This window comes from Numida meleagris, chromosome 3, assembly GCF_002078875.1.
Source record: "Numida meleagris isolate 19003 breed g44 Domestic line chromosome 3, NumMel1.0, whole genome shotgun sequence".
NCBI classification, from domain to species: Eukaryota; Metazoa; Chordata; class Aves; order Galliformes; family Numididae; genus Numida; species Numida meleagris.
The window spans coordinates 90,507,551-90,532,426 of NC_034411.1; the positions used below are offsets into that span (position 1 = coordinate 90,507,551).

The 24,876-nt window shown below is 35.6% G+C and overlaps 1 protein-coding gene across 4 annotated transcripts in view; it reads left to right on the forward strand.

Moving 5' to 3' along the window:
- CSMD1 (CUB and Sushi multiple domains 1) overlaps positions 1–24,876 on the forward strand; it is a 1,076,183-nt gene that overhangs the window by 874,235 nt on the left and 177,072 nt on the right. For all 4 annotated transcript variants that reach the window (XM_021390293.1, XM_021390292.1, XM_021390294.1 and 1 more), the window contains 5 exons: positions 1,458–1,660; positions 14,711–14,902; positions 16,509–16,647; positions 22,176–22,363; positions 24,579–24,773. In XM_021390293.1, coding sequence (XP_021245968.1) covers positions 1,458–1,660; positions 14,711–14,902; positions 16,509–16,647; positions 22,176–22,363; positions 24,579–24,773 — 917 coding nt within the window. The remainder of the gene's footprint in view (positions 1–1,457; positions 1,661–14,710; positions 14,903–16,508; positions 16,648–22,175; positions 22,364–24,578; positions 24,774–24,876) is intronic.

Here is a 24,876-nt window from a genome sequence, read left to right on the forward strand (position 1 = left end):
ATATAATTACAATTTAAGCTGATAAATCCAATACAGAGAGAGAGAGAATGTCCCAAAATCAAGGTAGGCCTTACTCTACTACCGACGATAAGATGGCTGGAGAGCGAGGTGCTGCCAAGACGAGAGACAGCGGAAAAAAAGGGACAAGGTCTCATGATCTGCAAGTTTTTATACTGCGAGCTTTTATCTTTTCCCTCCGGCTGGAAATGGTAACAGAGGAGCAAAGTGCCGTGGGGAATGTAGTAGTCCTTCTCTTCTGAGAACCAGGTATATCCACTACATGATGTTATGATGTGGAATACCAATAACCAAAAATCACAAAACCATGACAGTGGTAGATTCCCTGTCCTTGGAGACATCCAAGGTCAGGCTGGATAGGGTTCTGAGCAACCTGATCTAGCTGTTGTGTCCCTTATCATTGCAGAGGAGTCAAACTAGATGACCTTTAAGGGTCCCTCCCAACTCAAATGATTCTATGATTCTTTTATTCTGTTATAAGATTTCAAAACAGTTTTTCCTCATGAGTTCAATATATTGACAAAAAAAATTGTTGTGTATCTAGTTAAACTGCTCAAAATAGATGGAATATGAATATTTAAAGATTCTTTCAGCTCAGTTTTGCTGTAGTAACACACTAAAAACTAAGAAATGTCAAATTCTGTTTAATAAGTTATTTTTTCCACTACTAACAGGAAGTTGCTGTGAGAGCAAAAATGTAACAAAATATTTAACAACTAATCAATATAATATTAATTGTTTTAATTAAAAACAATTTTTGGGACTAACATAATTAATGATATACAGCTGAGATATATTTCTTCATGATATTAGCTATGTTTGTGCAAAAAGTTCACAAATAGTAAGGTGCTTACTGTTCATTTTACATGGACAATGGTTGGAACTGATCTTTTAAATGAAAATAATTTGTTTTTAAAATTAAACCAGAAAAACATTAGAAGTAAATTAGAAGTTATCAACTGGAAAGTATTTTTGTTTCCTTTTTGATTTTTCATAATCTCATTTCACTAAGCCATACAACTAATTCAGCCTATCATAGGCGATTTTCATATACCATTTGCACTTAAATGACAAATTTCAAGTTAATGATTTCCAATTATTGACATGCAATGAAGAAATATGAACATACAACTGTTTAAAACAAACAAAAAGTGGTTTTGATGTTTAGCTAATTAATTTCTTCAATGTAAAAATATGGAGTCAGAACTTGAAGTCAGTGGAAAGATTCTGACTAATACCATAACATTCTTGAAAATGATTCTCAATCAGCTCAGCCAACAGGAAAAATGGACAAAATAGTCTAGGATATCCAGGCCTCCTTCAGTCTTGAAACACGAACAACATCTCTAAACCAAAAACAGTTTGGGAATGATTGCTTTAAGTTCTATGTAACTGCATTTAAAAGAGTAACGTACAGGGCTTTTACTTCTTCTTTGCAGTCTGCATTTTATTGTTTTTGACACCGAAGTTGCTCATGACATCTTGAAGGTATGGGATGGGCCCATTGAGAGCAGCATATTGCTTAAAGAATGGAGCGGCTCAGCCCTTCCAGAGGATATTCACAGCACTTTCAACTCATTGACATTACAGTTTGACAGTGACTTCTTCATCAGCAAATCAGGCTTCTCCATCCAGTTTTCAAGTATGTAAATACTTTTGCATCTCAATTACAATAATTATATGCAACATTTGTATGTATTATTCTTATATACTTGATTTTTTTCTCATTTTACAACTTCCTCAGTCTTTACAAAAAGACTTTATTATTTTAATTCGACATCCTAATTCAAATAGGTACAACTTAAGTTGTACCTTAAGTTTTCTTATTTGTTGATATGTATAGAAGTACCATACCCAGTATTACCTAATTGAATGTATGAGAATAAGACAATTGTTTTAAATCCCTTTAAGTGCTGCCATTTAAACGTAAAGGACACTAGTGAGCTTTCAGTCAATATTCCTGAATAAGAAAATATACTTCAGGAGTTTAGTGGAATTTAAATGAATTTAAATTAAACCTATTTACTTTCTGAATGTTGTGTCCCAAATCATAGACAGTTTAAACTGTGCTGACCTACCTAGTTAAAATATGCAAAGTGAATTAAAAGAGAAATATTACTAAAATTTCTGATTTGTGTGCAATACAGTATGCTGCTACAATTTGAAAAATTTAACTTTTTCAAACAATTTCATGTTGTTTTCCACAGTTGTGGAAATGAAGTGTTGCTTTTTTTACTTGTTAGCAAACATTTTGTTATACTTTCTTCTTTTTGCATAATGTAATTTTATTCATATTTCTTTGAAAGAAGGAAAATATTTAAACTATTTGATTTGCCAACAATGTCGGCACGCATTCTTCAACCTTCAATGATACTTCTAGTAAATGTGAGGTGGTTTAATGACCTGAAGGTGAAGAACTAATTTTGTTATCTCAGTATACCTGATGGATGTACTCAGTCATTATGCTAGCAATTGCGGTGTATGTCTTACTGGAATTAACTGGAATTAGTGATGAAGAACTGAATGTCTCAGCTCAAGTAAATGGAAAATGATATCAAAGTTTCATTCACCCTGCTTAGCAAGTGGAATGTTCTACTTATTTTTTGATTGTAAGGAATAAAAAGTAGGGTTTAAGGAATATATAATGTAAACACTAAAATATTTCATCTAAAAATGAGAGCTTAATTTATTTAGTCTCCTTGAGGCAATAAGCAGGCCACTGTGGTCTTCATATGTAAAGGATTCAAACTAATTAATTTATGAATATGTGTAGATCTTTGCATGCTTTAGTATTCATCGTGTGTTCAACTGTATGTCTATTTATCACAAAGCTGCAAAGAATGCTGAAAATGCACTACATTAGTAGTTTCTAACAGAATAAATAGAAGAATCTTCAGTCACAAACTTTTTTCTGGTAACTTCAGATGATGTAGATGTTTAATTACAAGTTCTATGATGGTAACTGCTTGAATTTCGAGTCTCTTTGTTACTGTGTGATGGATTTTCAGGTGATGCTTTTATTAGTGAGCATATTGTATTTAAACATAAATTATCAACCAAAAAGTTATCTTCAGATGAATAATTCTGCAGTCTCAGAAAACCTTCAAGAATCTGGAATTCTTATGCATGCAAATTCTGTATAGGATTATACTATTGGGATAAGTGTCTATATCAATAAACATCCACTTTACAGCATCATATGAAGGATATGCATATGAGAATAGCAGGTTAAATGAACAGCTTAAAAACAAAGCATTCATAGTCTTCAGTTGAGAATTTGTTTCACAGTGCTCTAAGTGTGCGGATTACTTTCTTTCTATACGTTCAAGGATGCTGTTATTGCATCTGCCTAAAAAACTTTTCTATGAAAGTATAGTATGAGATAGATCAGAAAATAATTACCTTTGAATTATTTACTGTTGGTTGTATACGTAGTTACTTATGTTTTTAATGGAAAAATATAAATAGCTGAAGCTCACAAAACATTTGAATGCTATTAAAAGTGCCTTTGTCTTGCCCACTCAGCTCAGTATGCAGAGCATGAGGACACGAACTGACAAGAGTGATTATGTTAATTGTAATCAGCCTAATGCTTTTCATTAAAATTTAATTACCATTTAATCATGCATAAAAGGACAAAAAAAAAGGAGTTCACTGTACAAAATTGACCTTTACTCTAGGGGTTCAATATATTAAAGTTATGTATTACTAGCCAGAGATGTCAACCAGCTTTCTTGTCATGATACAGCAAGTGAACGCAAGAAGGGTATAGACATATTTGATAATTGGCTTCCTTTTTCTGAAGGCACATAGATACTAGTAGCAAAAACTTCCCACCTAAGTTAATGATTAAAATGAAGTTTTCTAACTTGGATTAATTCTATCCTAAGTGTCTAAAGTAAAGAGAATAAACTCTTGTCTGACATTGCCTTGTTCTTTCTGTCAGCTCTAAGTCTAGTTCACTAGAAATCTGCCATATTAGAAGCAACCATGTTCTCTTGTAGCTTATATAATAAGCTGACACAACTTACTTACCGCAGAATCATGGAATGGTTTTGACTGGAAGGGACATCGTAGATCATCTAGTTCCAAACTCCTTCCACAAACAGGGTTACCAACTACTAAATCAGGTGCTAGATCAGGTTGCCTGGGGCCCTATACAAGCTGGCCTTTAACATCTCCAGGAATGGGGCATCCACAACTTCTCTGGGCAGCCTGTTTCAGCACCTCGTTACACTCTCCGTTAGAAAAATTTCCCGCTGACATCTAGTCTAAGTCCTCCCTCTTTTAGTTTAAAGCCATTTCCCCTTTCCTATCACTATCTACCCATGTAAACTGTTGATTTCACTCCTGTTTATAAGCTCTCTTTAAGTACTGAAATGACGTCTTGCTGGAGCCTTCTCTTCTCCAAGCTGAACAAGCTCAACTCTCTCAGCCTGTCTTTGAAAGAGAGATGCTCTAGCCCTCTGATCAACTTCATGGCCCTAACAGAATGATGCATTTATCGTTCCTCAGCAGATTTTGCAGATACTGCTCCTCAAAGCTGAAATATAGCGAAGGGTTATTCTCACACTTCTTATGATGGAAAAATTTTTGTGGATGTGTCTCAAAGTAAATTCAGACTCAACTGTTTTCTATGCCTACCTCTGTTTCTATGGCATTGCTAATTTCTCTCATGGTCTTCTGTAAGCATACACTTAAAGCTCAATATAACTATGTGAACAGAAACATTACTTCTTTCTGCTAATACAAAAGAACAGGCAAAAAGTTAATAAAGTATCAACTTTTTTTTCTCAGTTTTTGTAATATTTTTGAGTTATTGAAACAGCTGCAACCATTTGTTTTGTTAAATGATAGATATTAAATGATGGCGTCTGTATGGTTGGTTTAGCCCAAATTTGGTTTTTTTTTCTGTTGTTTGTTTGCTTTCTTGACACTTAGAAAATTTTCTTTGAAGTAAAAGTAGAGATAAGAAATAAAGAGAAAACATTTCTGACTAAATCATTAGCAACACAAATAATCAATTACGGTAATTGTTGGGAAACAGGGGGTAAATCTTCAGGTAATAAAATAAGCAACTTATACCAATGAGTTCATTAGAACTGTTATTTGGAAATTGTTGTTTCTGATGTTGACACAGCTATTGACCTTTTTGTTCCTCTGAAAAGATCTTAAGCATCAATAGTTCTGTTTTTTATAGTTCCTAAAGACATTGTGCTTAATCTGACAAATTTATGTAAGCAGTAATATCTGCTTCTGTCCAGTTTAGTAATTCCATATGTCTGTGTACAGAAATTCTTACGGTAACTATGCCACACGTCTTGAACTGTTAGAGTACTTTTGTCTTGTAAATTGTTCATTGATTGCAGAGACAAATCTTAATTGGTTGCCTAATAGTTTGAGTTATTATATTTAAGTATAAACAGTTCAGTGTTTATACTTAAATTTTATTAATTTAAGTATAAATTAATTTTATACTTTAAACAGACAGAATTTTCATTTCTGGGATTCACCATGTGAGTGTTCCAGTTTGATTCATGACTAAATTACTAAGAAAAGGGAGTTAACAGAAAAGACCATTTTAAAAGAAATTTACATATGCAGAATCACGTGTCTTACTACGTGCCTACTGAATTTTGAGTTCAAAGAAAAAAAAAGCATTAAGACATCTTTATTTAAAAATAGATAATTCAAGATTCTCTTTTTTAAAGTCTATATCCTAATCATTCTTTATATTTTAGTTTCGTCTTTTGCTTTTTGTGATGCTATAAATGTTGCATTACTTGCTTACAATAACTCAGTTTAATTAGTATGGAAAATAATTTGTATCCATAATCTAATCCATAGCCTGGTTAAGGCATCCCCAGTCCCGTGGAAGGTAGCAGTTCTTCATTGGGTTCCTGTAGAACTAAAAAGAAATGAAGGTTTGGTTACTTTAGTTATCTGCTTCAAACTTGTGAACTTCTGTTTTTAAGACTTAAAAAAAAAAAAAAAAAAGATGGAATTAGTATTTGGGTTTCTTTCTTTGTTATGCTACTAGACAATGCAAGATATTTATGTTTCATACCAATTTGCTTAGTTGTTATCTGTTCACTTATGCACATATTTAATATTCTTCTTTGAGACCAAACAATATTCTTTCACTTATGGAAGTGGTGGTTAGTCTAAAATTACTAAAAATCCTATTGTCAGAAATAGATTTTCACACAAGTCTGATTTAGCAGTTTAGTTTTTATTAATACTTTATGCTAAGTCATGAGAATAGAGTGTAGGTTTCTTAGTAGCACTCAATCAGCACTTAATCATCAGACAATTTAACACAATTGTTCAACAGAATTTGCTATAATCAAATACAATGGCTTAGTTAGATTCAAGAATGGGAGAGGCTTCTAAACTCAGCTGCATGTTTGATGACCTTTTCCTCCACTATTGAGCTACTACTCGCCCTTTACTTTCATCAGTGTCTGACCTGAAGAGCGCTCCTCTTCATTATGACTATCAGTGGTGAATCTACCCTGGGAGGCATCCCAGCTTGGAGAGATCAAGGATCACAATCTGCTGGTGTTCTGGAGAGTTCATAGGGTTCTTGTTTCTTCTTATTTTCTTCTTATAGGATATAAGATTATTCACTTTTGTCAGTAATTTTCCATGATTCAGGTCTTTTTCTGTTGTTTTTTTGGGGGGCTATTATTCAGTTTGTACTACTCCTTCCTCTTTCTCTCATAGCACATAATCATACCTTTGTCGGTTAGCCGTGTTACAGAAGCTCTGACTATGGTCAGGGGAGGTCTGATTGTCCCCTGTCTGTATGTACAGGTAACAGAGGGATGATTGTGTTATGCTCCAACACATACTCTGTAGATAAAAGACAAAATAAGTTGTGATGGCTCTTCCCAGAATCACAGTCCAGACATATAGATAAGAAAGGAATGATGCCATGTTAGACAAGGTCTGCTCCACAACACCTATGTACAATGTCTTGCCTTTGATATGCCAAAATCTTTCTCAGATCTGTTGTGCAAGCTCTTCTGTCAAAACATTTGAAGCCTGTGCATTGCCTGCAATTTACAATCCTAATTCTTGAAAAGTCTTTGTAATTGTTATAACCATGTGAAGTAAAAAAAAAAAAAAAAAAAATTGATAACGTCTGTAGCAAAACACTGCAACAAATGCTTACATGATTGTTTACTACAGGCAGAGTGCAAATAATATTGAGGAAGGTTTTTTTTTTTTTTTTTTTTTTTTTGTATGGTAGATTACAGGCTAAACAAACTGATGAAAAATGAAATGTCCTTCAGGTGAAAGATAAATTAGGCACAACTCAACTTATTGATCACAAGGCTACGGACACATAGAACATGATTCTCTGTATATCTTAAAAACAGTATGCTATTGATTTTCAGTGATGTTTTAAATCAACTTTGAAAAGGTAGTTTGGGGGCTAAATCCAAAACAAAATCCAAAATGGGATTCTGTAAGATTATTAAATTCAAAATAGAGAGGTTTAACACAGTGCCTGCCAGCATATGAAGGTCTCCCTAGACACCTTTGTTTTTTCCAGCTGCCCATTATTCTTACACTAATTCCATCATCTGTATACACATGCATGTCTTACCCTGAACAGGTGAGACAGAGAGAAGGAGAAGGAAAATCTGTACAGAGGAAGACTCTGTTAGCACGGAGTATTTTGTAGGTTACTGCTTAGAACACACAGACAAGAACTGGTAAGCAGCAAATGTGTTCTTTTCAGTTAACAGAATTAAAATACCATCTTCTGGATATGTTACTTTAGAATCATAAAATCACTAAGTCTGGAAAGGACCTTAATTCTTCTCAATCATTTCTAAAAAGAAAGTCGTACAATAGAATTTTGATTTGACTTAGCATCCTTCAGACAAAATGTGTAGTTATTTCTTTTCCTGCTTTCTATCACATTTATTTTAATTTGTTGCTGTTTTAATTTGATATTTAATTTCCTACAGAGTTCTTGTGAAGACACTGGGCTACTCATGGCTTGGACAGGTGCATGATTTGCTAGGTGAAGAGCTGAGCAAACACTGAGGTTAAAGAGTCATAATGGATGGTGTTCAATCCAGGTGGTGACTGGTCACAAGTGGTACTCCCCAGGGCTCAGTCTTGGGGCCAATTTTGTTCAGCGTTTTTATGAGTGATCTGGTTGAGGAGTTTGAGTGCACCCTCAGAATGTTCTCAGATAATACCAAGTTAGGCAGGAGTGTTGATCTGCTTGAAGGTAGGAAGGCCTTGCAGAGGGATCTGGATAGACTGGGTAAATGGGCAGCATCCAATAACATGACACTCAACAGTGGCAAGTGCCAGGTCCTGCACTTGGGACATAAAAACAACAAGGCTTGGGGAAGGTGGTTAGAAAGTTACCTCACAGAAAAGGACCTGGTGATGCTGGTTGACATCCAGCTGAACATGAGTAGGCAGTGTGGCCAAGAAGGCTAATGGCATCCTGGTTACATCAGAAATAACGTGGGCAGGCAGAACCAGGAAAGTGATTTTCTCTTTGTAGGCAGTACTTTAAATGTGTGTTCAGTTTTGGGCTGCTTACTACGAGATGAATACGGAGTTATTCGAGAATATGCAGAGAAGAACAACAAAGCTTGTGAAGAGACTGGAATGGAAGACATGAGGAGTGTCTGAGGGAACTGAGTTGGTTTAGTCTGGAAAAGAGGAGGCTGAGAGAAGATCTCATTTCTCTGTAACTACTTGAAGGGATGTTACAGTGAGGTGGGTGTTGGTCTCTTTTCTCAGTTGAGAAGTGATGACGTGAGGTTTCAAGTTGCACGAGAGGAGGTTTAGATTGGATACTGAGAAATTCCTCATGGAATCAGTAGTCAAGCTGGGCTTTTCATGGCAATGGTGAAGTCCCCATGGTATTTAAGAGATACATGGATGTGACGCTAAAGGGCTTGTTTTAATGGTAGGACACGGTAGGTCAGATTGATGGTTAGACTTAATGGTCTTAGTGATTTTAATGTTTTTTTTTTCTAAAATATGTACTTCTATGATTCTTACTGCGTTCAGCTTCAAGTCTCTGAATTCCTCAGTTTTTAAGAAAATTTTATATGGCAATGTTACATCACAGCGCAAAGATACCCATTCCCATACTTATGTATGATAGCCTTTTATTATATGCATTTTTATCAGTACATGGACTGAGAAGAAAAGAGCCTCTTATGAAATGAGATAGGTGACAGAAGAATTAGTAATTTTTAATGTCTGGATGACTTATTAATGCATATAATACCTATAATCTTTAGATTCTTTCACAGTACCAAACGACGTAATGGTAGACTTGTAATTTTCATGCAGTTACAGAACCTTTTGGAAATCTTGTGAGGTAAAACAACTTGAAAATGAGACATGTTGAAAAGTTGACAGCCTGTCTAAATGTTCACTTTTCCAGATGACACATCGGTGCTTAAATGTCTGATATTTTATTTAATTAAGATCAAGTGTACTTGGCATGATAAAAAAAAAAAAGCTGCTGTTTTCAAATACAGAAAATAGCTTCAGAGGCTGCAGGAACGAAAATGTTAAGAGTGTTTCAGTGCTTCTCTTTTGTGTGAGAAATGGAGATAAACAGTGAAATAAATTTTAAAAGGCATCAGTCCTTAGTAATTTTGCATACTTTATTTAGATTAGGAATAACTGTTGATTGTTGAAGATTTTTAAGAAAAAAATGAAGGTATTAAAAGATTTGTTGAAAAACAGATGCTTGCTAATGAGGTTGAATTACGCTTAATTTAATTACACTTAAAAAAATTCACTTTGTTAACACATATGTACTAGTGATCCACTTTTTGAGCTATTGTTATCTGTCAAATATGAAATAACTTCTCTGAGGTTGTAGCAGTACTTTCCTTCCTCTGTGGTCAAGTATATGTTTAGTAAACTGTACTAATATGGGATGTCATTTAAATTGTCAGAGTGGTTCCTGGGGAGTGCTCACAGAGTACTCATTAGTAGTAATAGCCACTACTTTAGTTCTTGGACTGATGCTTATAAATTCTGGTGAAAAAGTCCCCCAATGTAAAACAAACAAACAAACAAACAAAAACAAACAAACAAAAAAACCTGCTATAGTCTTTTTATAGTCTTTTACTTAATTTGGAAAAGGAGCCATCTCAAGGTATGTAAAACGTATTATTTTGGAGTGGAAAAAAGGCAACAAATGATTAATAATAAATACAGAAATTTTATTTATCATTTTATAGTATTTTAGTTATCATAACCCATGAATTCTGATGTAGGGATGTTTTATAATTTCAGTGATTTTTCCAAATGGTCACATATTTGCTACTGTAAACATAAAAGCACATTAATAAGGTCCTTCTTTTAATCTTTTTTTGTTACTCATCCTGCTCATTCTTTTTTTCAACCTTTTTCCTTCTTGCAAATATAGAATACAGTTATATTTGAGCACACTGAAAACAACAAGATGAATAATTTCAGTGTTTCAGAAGATCACCTCAGATCAACACAAATTAGGGTTTTATTGCAAGCAATTTCCAGTGAGATTTTTATTTTCTTGTTGGAACATTATCAACTGACAGTTTTGATTACAAAAGGCTAAGAACACCAAACTCATGTTAGTTCTCTCAGGTTTGAAAAAATAAGAATTTTCTATTTGTACAGCTTCGCATCTCTCTCTTTCAGTTTTGCAAATGTTTAGTTGCTGTTGCTGTATCTTGTAGTGGTACAGTCTTTTAGTGTGAGGGAAAAGAGTAGATGCAGCCTATAGTAGACAAAATGGACTTTCTGTACATTCTTCTCACAACAGTTGCATTATGGTGGTAATAATTGAGCTTTTTTTATCTTTCCTTAGGAAAGCCTTCGAGCTGTAATATTTGAAATAAACTAAAAAAAACCTAAACTTAAAAAAAAAAAAAACCTTTTAAATAATAATGTTCCCAAGGATTGAAACAGGAAAAAAAAAATAAAGGAAAAAATATATAGACAGAGCAGGAAGATCACTAACATACATTATTCATAGAATCATAGAATGGCCTGGGTTGAAAAGGACCTCAAAGATCGTTGAGTCTCAACCCCCCTGCTAAGTGCAGGGTCGCCAACCACTAGACCAGGCTGCCCAGAGCCATGTCCAGTCTGTCCTTGAACGCCTCCAGGGACAGGGCATCCACAACCTCCCTGGGCAACCTGTTCCAGTGTGTCACCACACCCTGTGTGGAAAAACTTCCTTCTAACATCTAACCTAAATCTCCCCCGTCTCAGCTTAAAACCATTCCCCCTTGTCCTATCGCTATCTACCCTCACAAACAATCGATCCCCCTCCTGTTTATAAGCTCCCTTCAAGTATTGGAAGGCCACAATGAAGTATCCCCAGAGCCTTCTCTTCTCCAAACTAAACAAGCCCAGATCTCTCAACCTTTCTTCATAGGAGAGGTGCTCCAGCCTTCTGATCATCTTAGTCGCCCTCCTCTGAACTCTTTCCAAGAGCTCCACGTCCTTCTCGTGCTGGGGGCCCCAGGCCTGGACACAGTACTCCAGATGGGGCCTCACAAGAGCCGAGTAGAGGGGGACCACCACCTCCCTCTCCCTGCTGGCCACTCCTCTTTTAATGCAGCCCAGAACATAGTTGGCCTTCTGGGCTGCCAGTGCATGCTGCTGGCTCATGTCCAGCTTCTCGTCCACCAGGACCCCCAAGTCCTTCTCCGCAGGGCTGCTTTCAAGTACTTCTTCCCCCAGGTTGTATAAATACCTGGGATTGCCCCGGCCCAAGTGCAGTACCCTGCATTTGGCCTTGTTGAACCTCATTAGGTTCTTGTGGGCCCACTTGTCCAGCCTGTCCAGGTCCCTCTGGATGGCTTCCCTTCCTTCCAATGTATCGACTGCACCGCTCAGCTTGGTGTCATCTGCAAACTTGCTGAGGGTGCACTCGATTCCATCGTCTATGTCACTGATAAAGACATTGAAGAGCACCGGTCCCAGGACTGACCCTTGGGGGACACCACTCATGACTGGCCTCCACCCTGACACAGAACCATTTATCACAACCCTTTGGCTGCGACCAGCCAACCAGTTCTTAACCCGCCAAACAGTCCATCCTTCAAATCCATACCTCTCCAATTTAGAGAGAAGGATATGATGAGGGACCCTGTCAAAGGCTTTGGAGAAGTCCAGGTAGATGACATCCATTGCCCTCCTCCCATCCACCGATGCCGTCGCTTCATCGTAATAGGCCACCAGATTGGTCAGGCAAGATCTACACTTGGTGAAGCCGTGCTGGCTGTCTCGGATCACCTCCTTGTCACGTATGTGCCTTCTAGGGTTCCTTGATTTTAAAATTGCTTCAGATCTTACAAAATATGAAGTGAATGAAAATGTAATTAATTAATTTAAAACTACAACCAACATAATAAAGTCTGATTTTTTCCTAAAATAATAATAATAATAATAATTTTGAGATGTAATGCAATTTCAGGTGAAGACACCTAAATTTGTGTGTCAGTGTGCAGATGTCCACATGTGTACCACATAATGGTCAGTGGAAATGTAGAGTTTGAATTTCTTACCTGAAGACATATTCTTTTCCTTTTATTTCAATTGTTTGAGAAGCTGTTTTTCACTCTCGTTTTCAGATTACTTTTAATAATAAAGATTCTCAATTTGTTCTCATTCCAGCACAAACTGGCAATGATTGTTACAGGAGAACAAACCTCAGAAAAATGACTACCAAGTCTCAGTGGCAGCCAACTGCCCATAAGCCATTTTTCTTTTGTGTTTTTGTATGTAAATTTGTTCATGTTTCAGACAAAGCCTCAGTCTAATTCCAATTATATGTATACCCAATATATATAGTACTGTTTGGTAATGATCATAACATTTCATTTTGTACTTCAACTCTGCAGTGTCAGAGGTGGGAAAATCACCAGTGAAAAAGGAAGTACAGGATTTATCTCAGTGACATTTAACACTATATAAAGAAGCTTGGAAGAGACTTTGCCATTTCTATTTGTAGCAATAGAAACTGATCATGAAGCATAATATCTTTATGTTCCTAGTCTTTTTCTGGACCTGTAATTTTTAGTGCTTTCCTATAATTTAAGTGCTTGATATGCTACATACTGCTCCAAAGGCATAGCCACTTCTTTCTCAGAGTGTAAGAACATGTGCAGCCAAATATTATAAATAATGATAATATTAGCTTATCAACCAAGAAAGTGGTAAAAAACAGTTTTAACAATGTTATATATGCTTTTAATATATTACATCAGTTTATCTCTGAATCCTTGTTATTGGTCTGATCATATCTTACAGACAGGAGAACAAAATTACACTTTGAAAGAACATCAGATTTAGAGTCGAGCTGGTTATGAATTAGTTTAAGAATGAATTGAATGTCTGATGTGTGAGCATTCAAGGAAGTATAAATAAGTTATAGTAGAGAAGAAAAGACCAAATTACTGTTGATATTTCATATTTTTCAAGGATTCCCCCTTGTGGTACAGATGAGCAGAAAGGTGGGTGGAGCAGACTTTTAAAATGTCTTTGGACTTGGGTACAGGAAGTTTAAACTAGATTGAATGAAGACAGTGAAAAGAGTAGAGGGACTTCTTTGTAGATGCTCACCAATTAGTGATTGTGACACTAGGTTTTTGACTTCTTTATTTGGCTTTTACTTACAACTGTGGCAAGTTTTTTTTTGAAAAGGGCATGACTGGGCAAAGCAGCCTAGAGTGATGGCAATCATAGTGCAGTTCAGTGATGCAGTGACAGGAGTCTGCAGCGATGGGACCTTCCTTCCTTGGAGAGTCTACAGTGTTTACTGCAGCTCAGGATATTGAATACTTGAGGCCAGTAGAAGAAACCTGACCTCTTCTACAAATCAGTAGTGAATATAGATTTGTGTATGTACTTTTCCAGACAGCTAGTTGCTTTAAGTCATACTTTAGCAATGGTTCTACTCAGTTTAACATTGTACTTCTTGAATTTATTTATTTATTTTTACTAAGAAAAATCTATATCCAAACTCAAGAGACTGAAAATATGAGAGGTGTTTTGCATAGATTGAGAAAAGAGGGATATGAGTATTAATTTTTTCCCTGCACCCGCTGGAATCTATTGCTAGAATAGACATTTGGCTAACACCTAGAACAGAAATTTATTAGCTTAGGCATACTTTGAAAAAGTTATTGCATGTCCCTGAAAGGGAAAATTCAGGACTAGTTAAAACTGCTACTTATTCAGCCAGCTGGGCAAGCATAACAATTGCATGCTAGAGGATATTAAGAATATAAAACAATGTTATTTACATTATGTTACTTACCCTATCGTGCAAAAAGATATCAAAGTGCATAAAGAAATTTGCTTTGATAACTGGAACATTACAGTGAAAAAAAGGAGTTACTAGATCTTCTGTTGCATTAAGTGGATGAAGGAAAAAAAAAAAGAAAGAAAAGCTTCTGTTTGCTTGGCTCCGCCTGTATATTATATTAAGGAAGCTGGCAGGAAGCCAGTGTAATTGTGATGTATCTCAGTGGGCAAATTCTCATAGAAAAAAAGAAACAAAAAGCATTCCCATATTAGCTAATGAGTAAATACTACTGCCTTGTTTGGAATGCTCTTGTAAAAATGTTGTGCTTTTCATTAGAGATGTTTAGTATCTACATCTTAAAGCTTTTATTTCATGATTCCCTTAAAGCTTCTATAGCATCAACCTGTAATGATCCTGGAACACCACAAAATGGTACCAGATATGGAGACAGCAGAGAGCCTGGGGATACTACTACCTTTCAATGTGACCCTGGTTATCAACTTCAAGGACAAGCTAAAATTACGTGTGTGCAGCTGAATAACCGATTCTTCTGGCAACCTGATCCTCCTACATGCATAGGTAATAAGATGATGTTATTCTCCATTTGACAATAATACAGATTATATATTCTTATACGTATTTCTTTCTTATTCAACTAGTGGGTGATGTGTAAATAGTAATATGAAAGTGTTTACTAAACTAAGTGTTTACTGGGGTTATCCGTAAATTAAAAATCTTTAGATAAGAATCAAAATTAAAAGACATTTGGTGTGTAAAGGTCTGGATGATTCATGCACTTTCTCTGAACTGTAAATTCCATTTCTCCCTGTCTGGTCAAAATAAAGAAGGAGAAAGGGAAGGGGTAAAGGGAGAAGGAAAAGGAAAGGAGAAAGATAAAAGAGACAAAGGTATATTTGGGGAAAAAGTGTGAACATATCTTTAGTTTTCCTTATACTTAAGGTGACCTTGAAGGGGAAAGCAGATTAAAATAGTCTTTACTGCAGACGTGAAAATATTAGAAACCTTAGGAGTTCTCTTAAAGGCATTATATATCAGTTTAGAAATTACCATAAAGTCTTAATTTCAGTATGTTACTGGTTACTTCCATTTAATAAATGTACTTATCTCTGAACATGGTGAGACTTCTGTTCCTGATTTGGTGTTTTCTGCTGCATTCTTGTCTTATAATTTTGATCATTGTTTTCTCAGGCTGAATTATGAAAGATGTAAATCATTTCCTGTAATGGCTGTTTATGGATAAAGCAAAAAAGAAACAAATCTAACAAATAATGAAACTAGAACAAAAATAATGATTAAAATGTCAAAACTATAGGAAGATTAATAAATAGATCAAACATTAAAATAAAAGTTTATTTTATTTTCCTAAAACAGCAGGAGGATTTTCATTAACATTTTCATTTGAGTTAGGAGTGTTCTTTCAAAGAAGTGTTTTTATTTATGATTTACAGTTGTCTTGGAGCTTTAGAATGGACCTAAAGTGAAAGATTTGTTCTATGAATGTATTCCAACCACAAATGGGCATTCAGTCATAGAATCATTGAATAAATCAGATTAGGACAGACGCCCAGTGCTTAGTACCAACAGCTTGATTCTACAGATGTGTGCAGTCTGCATGACTTGGTAATTGATGTGCATCCATGTTGACTACTGTGCTTCTGAAGTAGACTTTTGTGTAATCGTTATCTTTGAAAGCTGGATTTCTTATGTGCTTAAAAGTAAAGCTTAATTTATAGTAGATAAATTAATATATTTGATTTTTTTATTTATTTTGGAAATGCTTTTACTGACTAAATCAAACTGCTTTGTGTTATACCTTTGATCAAAAGAGGCTGCATTGTGAATTCCACTGTTAAAATATTAAAGTACTTCCCGTACATAAGAACTTCAGTTTGACTGAGATTGGGTTAAGTAATAGCAAGAATATACAGCACTTCCATTCAACTTAATATTTTTATTTATTTAGGAAGAGCTTTTCTTGGAATATGAGAAGAGCTCATTTTATTTGTGGAAAATACAAAAAGGTTTGCTAAGAGGAAGTTGGAAAGCTATGTTCAAATTTTTTTGTTATTAAATGTGGAAGTCAATTTAGTTATATTCAACAGCTAACATACACTTGTGAATTTAACATGTGACCGTATTACTATTTATTTTTACATTGTGACAGCTGCATGTGGAGGAAATCTGACAGGCCCAGCAGGAGTTATTTTATCACCTAACTATCCACAGCCGTATCCTCCTGGGAAAGAATGTGACTGGAGAATAAAAGTAAACCCTGACTTTGTCATTGCCTTGATATTCAAAAGGTACTATTTCTAGATTAATGCCTCTGTTTAACAGAATTTCAAATCTCACGTCTTAAAATGGCATCATTTATCAGTTCTTAAACCTTCTAATCATATCTCATGGCTATGTCTCGGAGCATACATCTAATATGTGCTATATCATTGCTTCAAATTAACATAAAAGAAAATAACATAACTATATGTCACTTTTGATATCAAATACGTACCTGAACATCAAAAATTGCTGTAACCTCTGGAAAAAAGAGCTTTGATAAATTGTCCATTTATGGAAATGCTTGATTTACATTTTTATATCTAATAGTAGAGATTTGCTCTGTACTGGAAACTGCCTAAAATTCAGTTTGTAAATGTAATGCAGGTTGAATACACTGGTTGGAATGCAGAAATCAGGTGGAAAAACTAAAAATGTAGTAATGTCTTCTTTGTCAAGAGATTAAAGATATTTGGATAATGCTGTGTCATTGTTATAAGAAAATTTTATTTACTCGTGATATAGTCAACCTATATTTGTTGCGTATATTTTGAACACAAATTGAAATTCAGGAATATAATCATATTCATGTTTCCAGTTTATCATCTGTATTTGAATTGGGTCTATGTGATCATCTTGGCTTCTGTATCTGTGGATGCAAGCAAAAAATGTTTTCTTCCTTTGCTTTTGTATCCTAAATTTGGTTTTTAAGCTGAGGATAATATTGCTGTTTGCTTCAATAAGTGTAGGTCAATTATGATTCTTTTAGAAAAAGAAGTCTGAGTGTTGAGAGTTTTGATGTGCATAATTTGCACCCTTTTTTAGAAAAAGAAAAAAAACCAGTTTTGTTGGCTGACTGCAATATGCTTTCTAATAAAATATTGATATGCAATAAATAAAAGAATCAAAGCATGAGGAATCTGAAAATTATCTAATCAATAATAAAAAGCAATCTGTTCTTTGGGTATTTGATCAAGTAGCATTAAGGAATGAGAATAGTAGTGAGAATAGTTAGCCACAAATTACGCTTTTCAAAATATCTCATGATGGGTATGATAAGTAGCACATGTCTTTGGAATGCCTAAATAATCAGCTTAAATGTCCCATTTGAAGTAGGATGAAAGGAACTTAGTTACTCAGTATTCAGATTTGTTTGCAAATTCTATTTTAGGGAATGCAGCTATGAGAAGTATAATGGAATATTCAGTTTATGCTATAGTAAGTAGAAGTATGTTATAAATACTTGCATTCCAGTAGTCACACTAGACTGCCCAAGTCTTTCCTAATTTTGATATTCTTCACTAGAAGTTCTTAAATTCTTAATACAAAAGAAATCTTCCTTAGAAATGTGAAAGAAAATGTTATGCTATAGCTTCCCTGTTTTTTGGTGCTACATTTTGCAAAACTATCTAAAGCTGCAGAATATCTTGGAAACTAGCCTGTCTTCTGATGCCTGATGGTGATATAGGGCATTTTAAGCTGTGGATTGTGGCTTTTGTAAATATTTCAGAAAGCTGGACAAAACAAAGAATGAAAATAAAGGAAAATTGGAATACAGCTTAACTTATTATCACTATGTATGTATATATGGTTACCAAATAGACTGAACTGAAAGCTTTAACTACTTTTCCTTTTAAACAAATAACATATTTACAGTATAAATGGATCATAAGAGTAATACAGATTCCTATCTAATGAAAAAGTGTTTGAGTACAAGCTGGTAACCTTGTACTGGAGAATTAAAGTGAGATAGAAATATGTTTAGTGTTGGAACTCAACTTAATAGACTATCACAACATACCCTTAGTTTTATATTAAATGTCAGTGAAGAAATAATTCCCTGCAATCCTTTCAATAACTTGTTTGATTTGTCTTTGACATCTGCAAAATCCACTTTCTTAATATACAAGTTTCTCTTCATTTTATCATTTTTTATTCTCAGGCAATATGCCACAGCTGAGTCCTGAGTTATTTGCAAGGAAATGGCTTTGAGAAGATAGCAGTGCCTACATGGGATGAGAATGTGAACTAAGAATACAGAGATTCAATGTATTTTATCAAATGTGTTTTGGCTACGGAAAGATGGAAAAGCATTGCCCTGTAGAATAGAATAGTAACATTGCTTTTCCTTGTTCCTGATCTCTAGACTGCTCTTTCTTTCCATTCTTCTTACTCTCAACTAAAATTTCTCTGTCTTATGTAAAGTTCCAAAACTTTTTTTTTGTGGCTTCTCCTACCTGTTGAAAATAGAGCATAAAACATTATTTTATTATGTGAAGCCACTTGCATTTGACATTACTTAGGAAAAGGGTAATGTGGGATAAAGGCCTGGAGGGAAGAGGGGCCCAAGAATGCTGGTTGGTATTCAAGGACCATCTCCTCCAAGCTCAGAAGCAGTGCATGCCCTGAAAAAGGAAGTCTGGCAAGAATGCCAGGAGGCCTCCGTGGATCAACAAGGAGCTCCTGGACTTAATTAAGCGCAAAAAGAAAGTGTATAGGGAGTGGAAGCAGGAACGGGTTACCTGGGAGAAATACAAAGAAGTTGTCTGAGCAGCCAGGGCTCAGGTTAGGAAAACTAAAATTCAGGCAGAATTAAATCTATCCAAGGGCCTAAAGGGGAAGAAGAAATTCTACAGGTATATCAGTGATAAAAGGAAGGCCAGGGAAGATGCAAGCCCTCTCTGGAAGGAAACTGGAGACCTGGTCATGAGGGATACAGAGAAAGCTGAGGTGCTCAGTAACTCCTTTGCCTCAGTCTTCACTGGTAAGGGCTCTAGCAATGGTGCCGAAGCTACAGAAAACAAAGGTAAGAACTGGGAGAAGGAAGATCTGCCTGTTTTAAGTGAAGATTGGGTTCAAGACCATCTAAAGAACCTGAAGGTGCACAAGTCCATGGGACCCAACAAGATCCATCCACATGTTCTGAGGGAACTGGCAGATGAAGTTGCCAAGCTGCTATCCATCATATTTGAAAGGTCATGGCAGTCTGGTGAAGTTCTCACTGATTGGAAAAGGGGAAACATGACCTCCACTTTCAAGAAGGAAAAAAAAAGATGATCCTGAGAACTACAGGCCAGTCAGTTTCACCTCTGTGCTTGGCAAGATCATTGGGCAGATCCTCCTGAAGGCCCTACGAAGGCACATGGAAAATAAAGATGAGGTGATTGGTGGTAACCAACATGGATTCTCCAACGGCAAGTCATGCCTGACAAACTTGGTGGCCTTTTATGATGGAGTCAGTGGATAAAGGAATATAATCTGACATCATCTACCTGGACTTGTGCAAAGCGTTTGACACTGTCCCATGTGACGTTGTGATCGCCAAATTGGAGACAAACGGATTTGATGGATGGACCACTCAATGGATAAGGGAATTGGCTGGGTAGTCATACTCAGAGAGTTGCAGTCAATGGCTCAATGTCCAAGTCCAGTGATGAGTGGCGTTCTTCGGGAATTGGTGTTGAGACTGGTGTTATTTAACATCTTTGTAGGCGGCATGGACAGTGGGCTGGAGTGCACTCTCAGCAAGTTTGCAGATGACACCAAGCTGAGTGATGCAGTTGACACGCTAGAGGGAAGGGATCCATCCAAAAGAACCTGGACAGGCTTGAGAGGTGGGTCCATTTCAACCTCATGAAGTTCAACAAGGCCAAGTGCAAGGTCCTGCACCTGGGTCAGGGCAATCCCAAGCACAAATATAGACTGGGCAGAGAATGGCTTGAGAGCAGCCCTGAGGAGAAGGATTTGGGAGTGTCAACTGATGGAAGATTCAACATGAATCGGCAACGTGCGCTTGTAGCCCAGAAGTCCAACCCTATCCTGGGTTGCATCAAGAGAAACGTGACCAGCAGGTTGAGGGAGGTGATTCTGTCCCTCTACTCTGCTCTCATGAGACCTCACCTGGAGTACTGCATCCAGTTCTGGGGCCCCCAACACAAGAAGGACATAGAGTTGTTGAAGCAGGTCCACAGGAGGGCCGCTAAGATGATCAGAGGGCTGGAGCACCTCCCCTACAGGGGCACGCTGAGAGAGCTGGGACTCTTCAGCCTAGAGAAGAGAAGGCTCCGGGAGGAACTTATAGCAGCCTTCCACTACCTGAAGGGAACCTACAGGAAAGCTGGGGAGGGACTTACTGTAAGAGCATGTAGCAACAGGACAAGGGGAAATGGTTTTAAACTGGAAGAGGGTAGATTTAGACTAGATATCAGGAAGAAATTTTTTCCTGTGAGGGTGGTGAGACACTGGAACGGGTTGCCCAGTGAGGCTGTGGATGCCCCCTCCCTGGAAGCATTCAAGGCCAAATTGGATGGAGCTTTGAGCAACCTGGTCTAGAGGGAGGTGTCCCTGCATATAGCATGGGGTTTGGAACTAGATGATCATAGAATCATAGAATTAGCTATCTTCAATAAAGATATTGAAAAGGACAGGCCCCAGCACCGACCCCTAGGGAACACAAGTTGTGACTGGTCGCCAGCTGGATTTAACTCCATTCACCACCAGTGATCAACTATGATTCACCATGATCTTAAAGGTCCCTTCTAACCCAAACCATTCTATGATTCTATGAAAACATCAGAAGTGTGATGATGATATCTAAAGATATTGCGGTTTTTTTGTCTTACGTGATTTAGAAAATCTTGTATGTAAAAACACTGATATAATAGAAAGACAAACAGAAAGATGACTACCACACTTGTAACATATCAAAATATTTATACTCTATTTCCTTTTACAAAGATAATAAAAGGAAAAAAAAAATCCATTGACCTGACTGAGACCCTAACTGCTTTTTTTAATGCTGTCTTACTTTTCTCATTGTTCCTGATATGTCCTTTCTATCCACCTCTGTATACATTTCTTACATAAAAGCCCTTGTTTTATCCTTACATTGTCTCAGAGCTCATCTGTATTAAATTCCTCTTAAAGAGTCTGTTCCTAGTATCTTCTTAATTGCTTTATAAATATATAAATGTCTTAAAATATGACATACAGGTGATTTTTTGAGAATATTCAGTATTCACTATAATTTATCACAATTATCTGATAAAATTTGGATATGAACAAAGACAAGTTCCAGGACAGAGATCTGTCCATAGGAACGCATCTTGTTTTGAAGGTGGTGAATTTATGTTTGTGATGAGTGGAATTAATATAATCTACTTTAATCAAGTAAAAACTTGACTTTAATTAGGAAGTTGTCTGGATCATTCCTGTGGTCAGTGGTAAGATACAGCCTTCTGCAGCAGATGTTTCATCCCATCTTGAGAAAAGTATTTAAGATAGGTGGGAGTATATGTTTATTTCTCATTGACTGTGGATAGAGCCTGCATAGTAGATCTTTGGCCTTACAGTAGATCTTTTGGAAAGCTCAACTTATTCATATCAATGGTAAGGAGAACTTCATCTAAAGACAATAAATTTTCACTGTGAATCATACTTAAAAGTCTTTTATTTCTGGAAAAGAAAATGTGTTAGGCAGAAGATTGGCAGCCACAGTTACAGTCATGTTTAATTTGTGAGAAATAATCTAAGACTTAATTCTCTTTTTTCTTTTCAGTTTCAGTATGGAACCCAGTTATGATTTTCTACATATTTATGAAGGGGAAGATTCCAACAGTCCTCTAATTGGCAGTTTTCAAGGCTCACAGGCTCCTGAAAGAATAGAGAGCAGTGGTAACAGTCTGTTCCTGGCTTTTCGCAGTGACGCTTCTGTTGGAATGTCAGGATTTGCTATTGACTATAAAGGTATTGTTCTCACCCTCATCCGTGGAAACATATGAAAGGAAAGAAATGTTAATTAGGATTTACTGAGACTCAAATCTGTTTAATTCTAGACATACTCATATTGAACTGCCAGATACCCCTTAATATTATCATAGGTTTTAAAAGCAGTTTTCTGTAAATGTGTTGAGGAACACAGAAACCCTCTTTCATGAAATCTTTCACATTACTATGTGCATTTTCAGCTTCCAGGAAAAAAAAATAATAAGAGATGCACATAAAAAGTAGCCGTTGCAAAGGAGTTGTTTCACCCAATTGCAATACGTGACTGTTAGTGTTTCTTTGCTGATACATACCAATACATTTTCCTTTCCACATTCCTTTTGAATCTGCGTACACATCTTTTGAGTAACTATTTCAGGAGACCCTTTGCATTTTTTGTTTTCAGGGAAGAATAGGGAGAGTGGTAACTGCTTCTAGCCAGATAATAGGTTATATTTTCTTTTAATTAAAGGCATACACACATAAACACACAAGTTAAAAGCTGGTTTGTTTCTGGTCCACATGCTCTCCCGACTTAATTGTCATCTCTGCTCAGATTCATTCAAGCTGTTTCTCATGAGTAGAGGTGCTGCCTCAACTTCTTATTCTTGACAATGGAAGTAAAATATATAATGTACACGTCAAAAATGTAAGAATTAAAAAAAAACCTAAAAGAGAGTAGAAATGACAATGAAGCTGAGGGAGGTTAAAAAGAAATTTTACATTATTTTTATATTTATTCTGCATCTTTCATCCATCACTACACATTATGTATTGGCAAGGATTTTCTTCCCAAAACAATTATCACACTGCCATAGATGAAATTCTCGTCTATTTATTCCTTTCTAATCTTGAAGCAAAATATATTTAAAAGGAAAAAGTGGTATAGCTTGTTCTGGCTTGTAACTATAGAAGATGGGATGTTGAGCAGAAGGAGATAAAGAGCTAAAAAATACTCTCTACAATCACAGATAGGATACACTAAGTACTTATGTATTTAGCTCAGTGTGCATTTTCTGTTCTCAGCATAGTCTGATCCATGTGCCTTTATGCAATCAAAATCCAAGAGAAAGAAAATATATTATCAAAACAACATATTTTGAAAAGTAATTAAACACACAGTTTGTGCCTTATAATTCCACACTAAAATTATGTTACTCAATATTTTATTAAAAATATATATTTCATTTCTGCTTATTGACATCCATATTGGCTTTCTGAACATTTCCCTTGAGTATTTTATTTATAATACTTGATATATTAACATTTAATAAAGAAAGTAGGCATGGTGTAAATTTTTACTATGAATTTCACCCTTGAACTTTCCAATTAAAAGTCTTTGCATCCCATTTGTATTAGGTGCATCCTTCCCTACTTGAGTTCAATTATTTAGCAAATTATTATTTGCAGAAGTTATCTAACATTTTTTCATAGATTTTAAACTAACTGAATTGTATTTAAGTCATTGTTAGCAAAATGTATGGCATAGTTATCAACAGTATAATAATACTGTTATTTTGTTTTCATTTATTTACTTATAACATTCTACCCGTAAATCCTATTTCCCTGAAGATTATCTCGATCATATTCTTTAAACAAAGACATTTCTAATATAAATTTTTTTTGTCCTTTCTCTTTTTTTTATATTTTAACATGGGTTATGAATGAAATAACAGTATTAACATCAATGTCAACACTCACATTGATTTAAAGATTTCATAAACATTAGCTCATTCCAGAAAATAACTGTTGTGCTTATTTCATTAGCCTTCAAGCTCCAGTTATTAGATATTCTTAAGTATGAGGAATAAAGTAGCAACACATTTTAATATTTCAAGTTATTCCATAGTAATGACAGCTTGACCAGATCTCTTTGAGTACTGAGTATGATGTTTGGTTAAAAATTATAATAATATTAAGCTGTGGATTCTAGAAATTTAATTCTCTTCATGGAAGTCATTGAGCCTTTGGGCTGTTCTACTAACAATAGGTGGAAAGAAAATGATGCAGATTAGGTATTTTCTGTATGATTTCCTTGTCTACACAGCCAATCTTATGCAAATATCCATGATCTTGTATACATACAGAAATGAGAAAATGACTGTAAAAAAAAAAAAAAAAAAAAACCACTGAAAATGTTTCTTTTTTTTTTTTAAGCTGAATGTGTACATAGATTTATTTTCATTCACTTTAACAGAAAAGCCACGGGAAGCTTGTTTTGATCCTGGAAACATCATGAATGGAACAAGAATTGGAACAGACTTTAAGCTTGGTTCAACTATTACTTACCAGTGTGACTCTGGATATAAAATTATTGATCCTTCAACTATTACATGTGCAATTGGTGCAGATGGAAAGCCAGCATGGAACAGAGCATTGCCATCTTGTAATGGTATCTACCATTATCTTACCATTTCTCTTGTCTCCCCACTGTTACCCAAAAGTGTATTACATGCATTTTTGGACATGGTACAGTGGCATGTGCAGTTAATTGG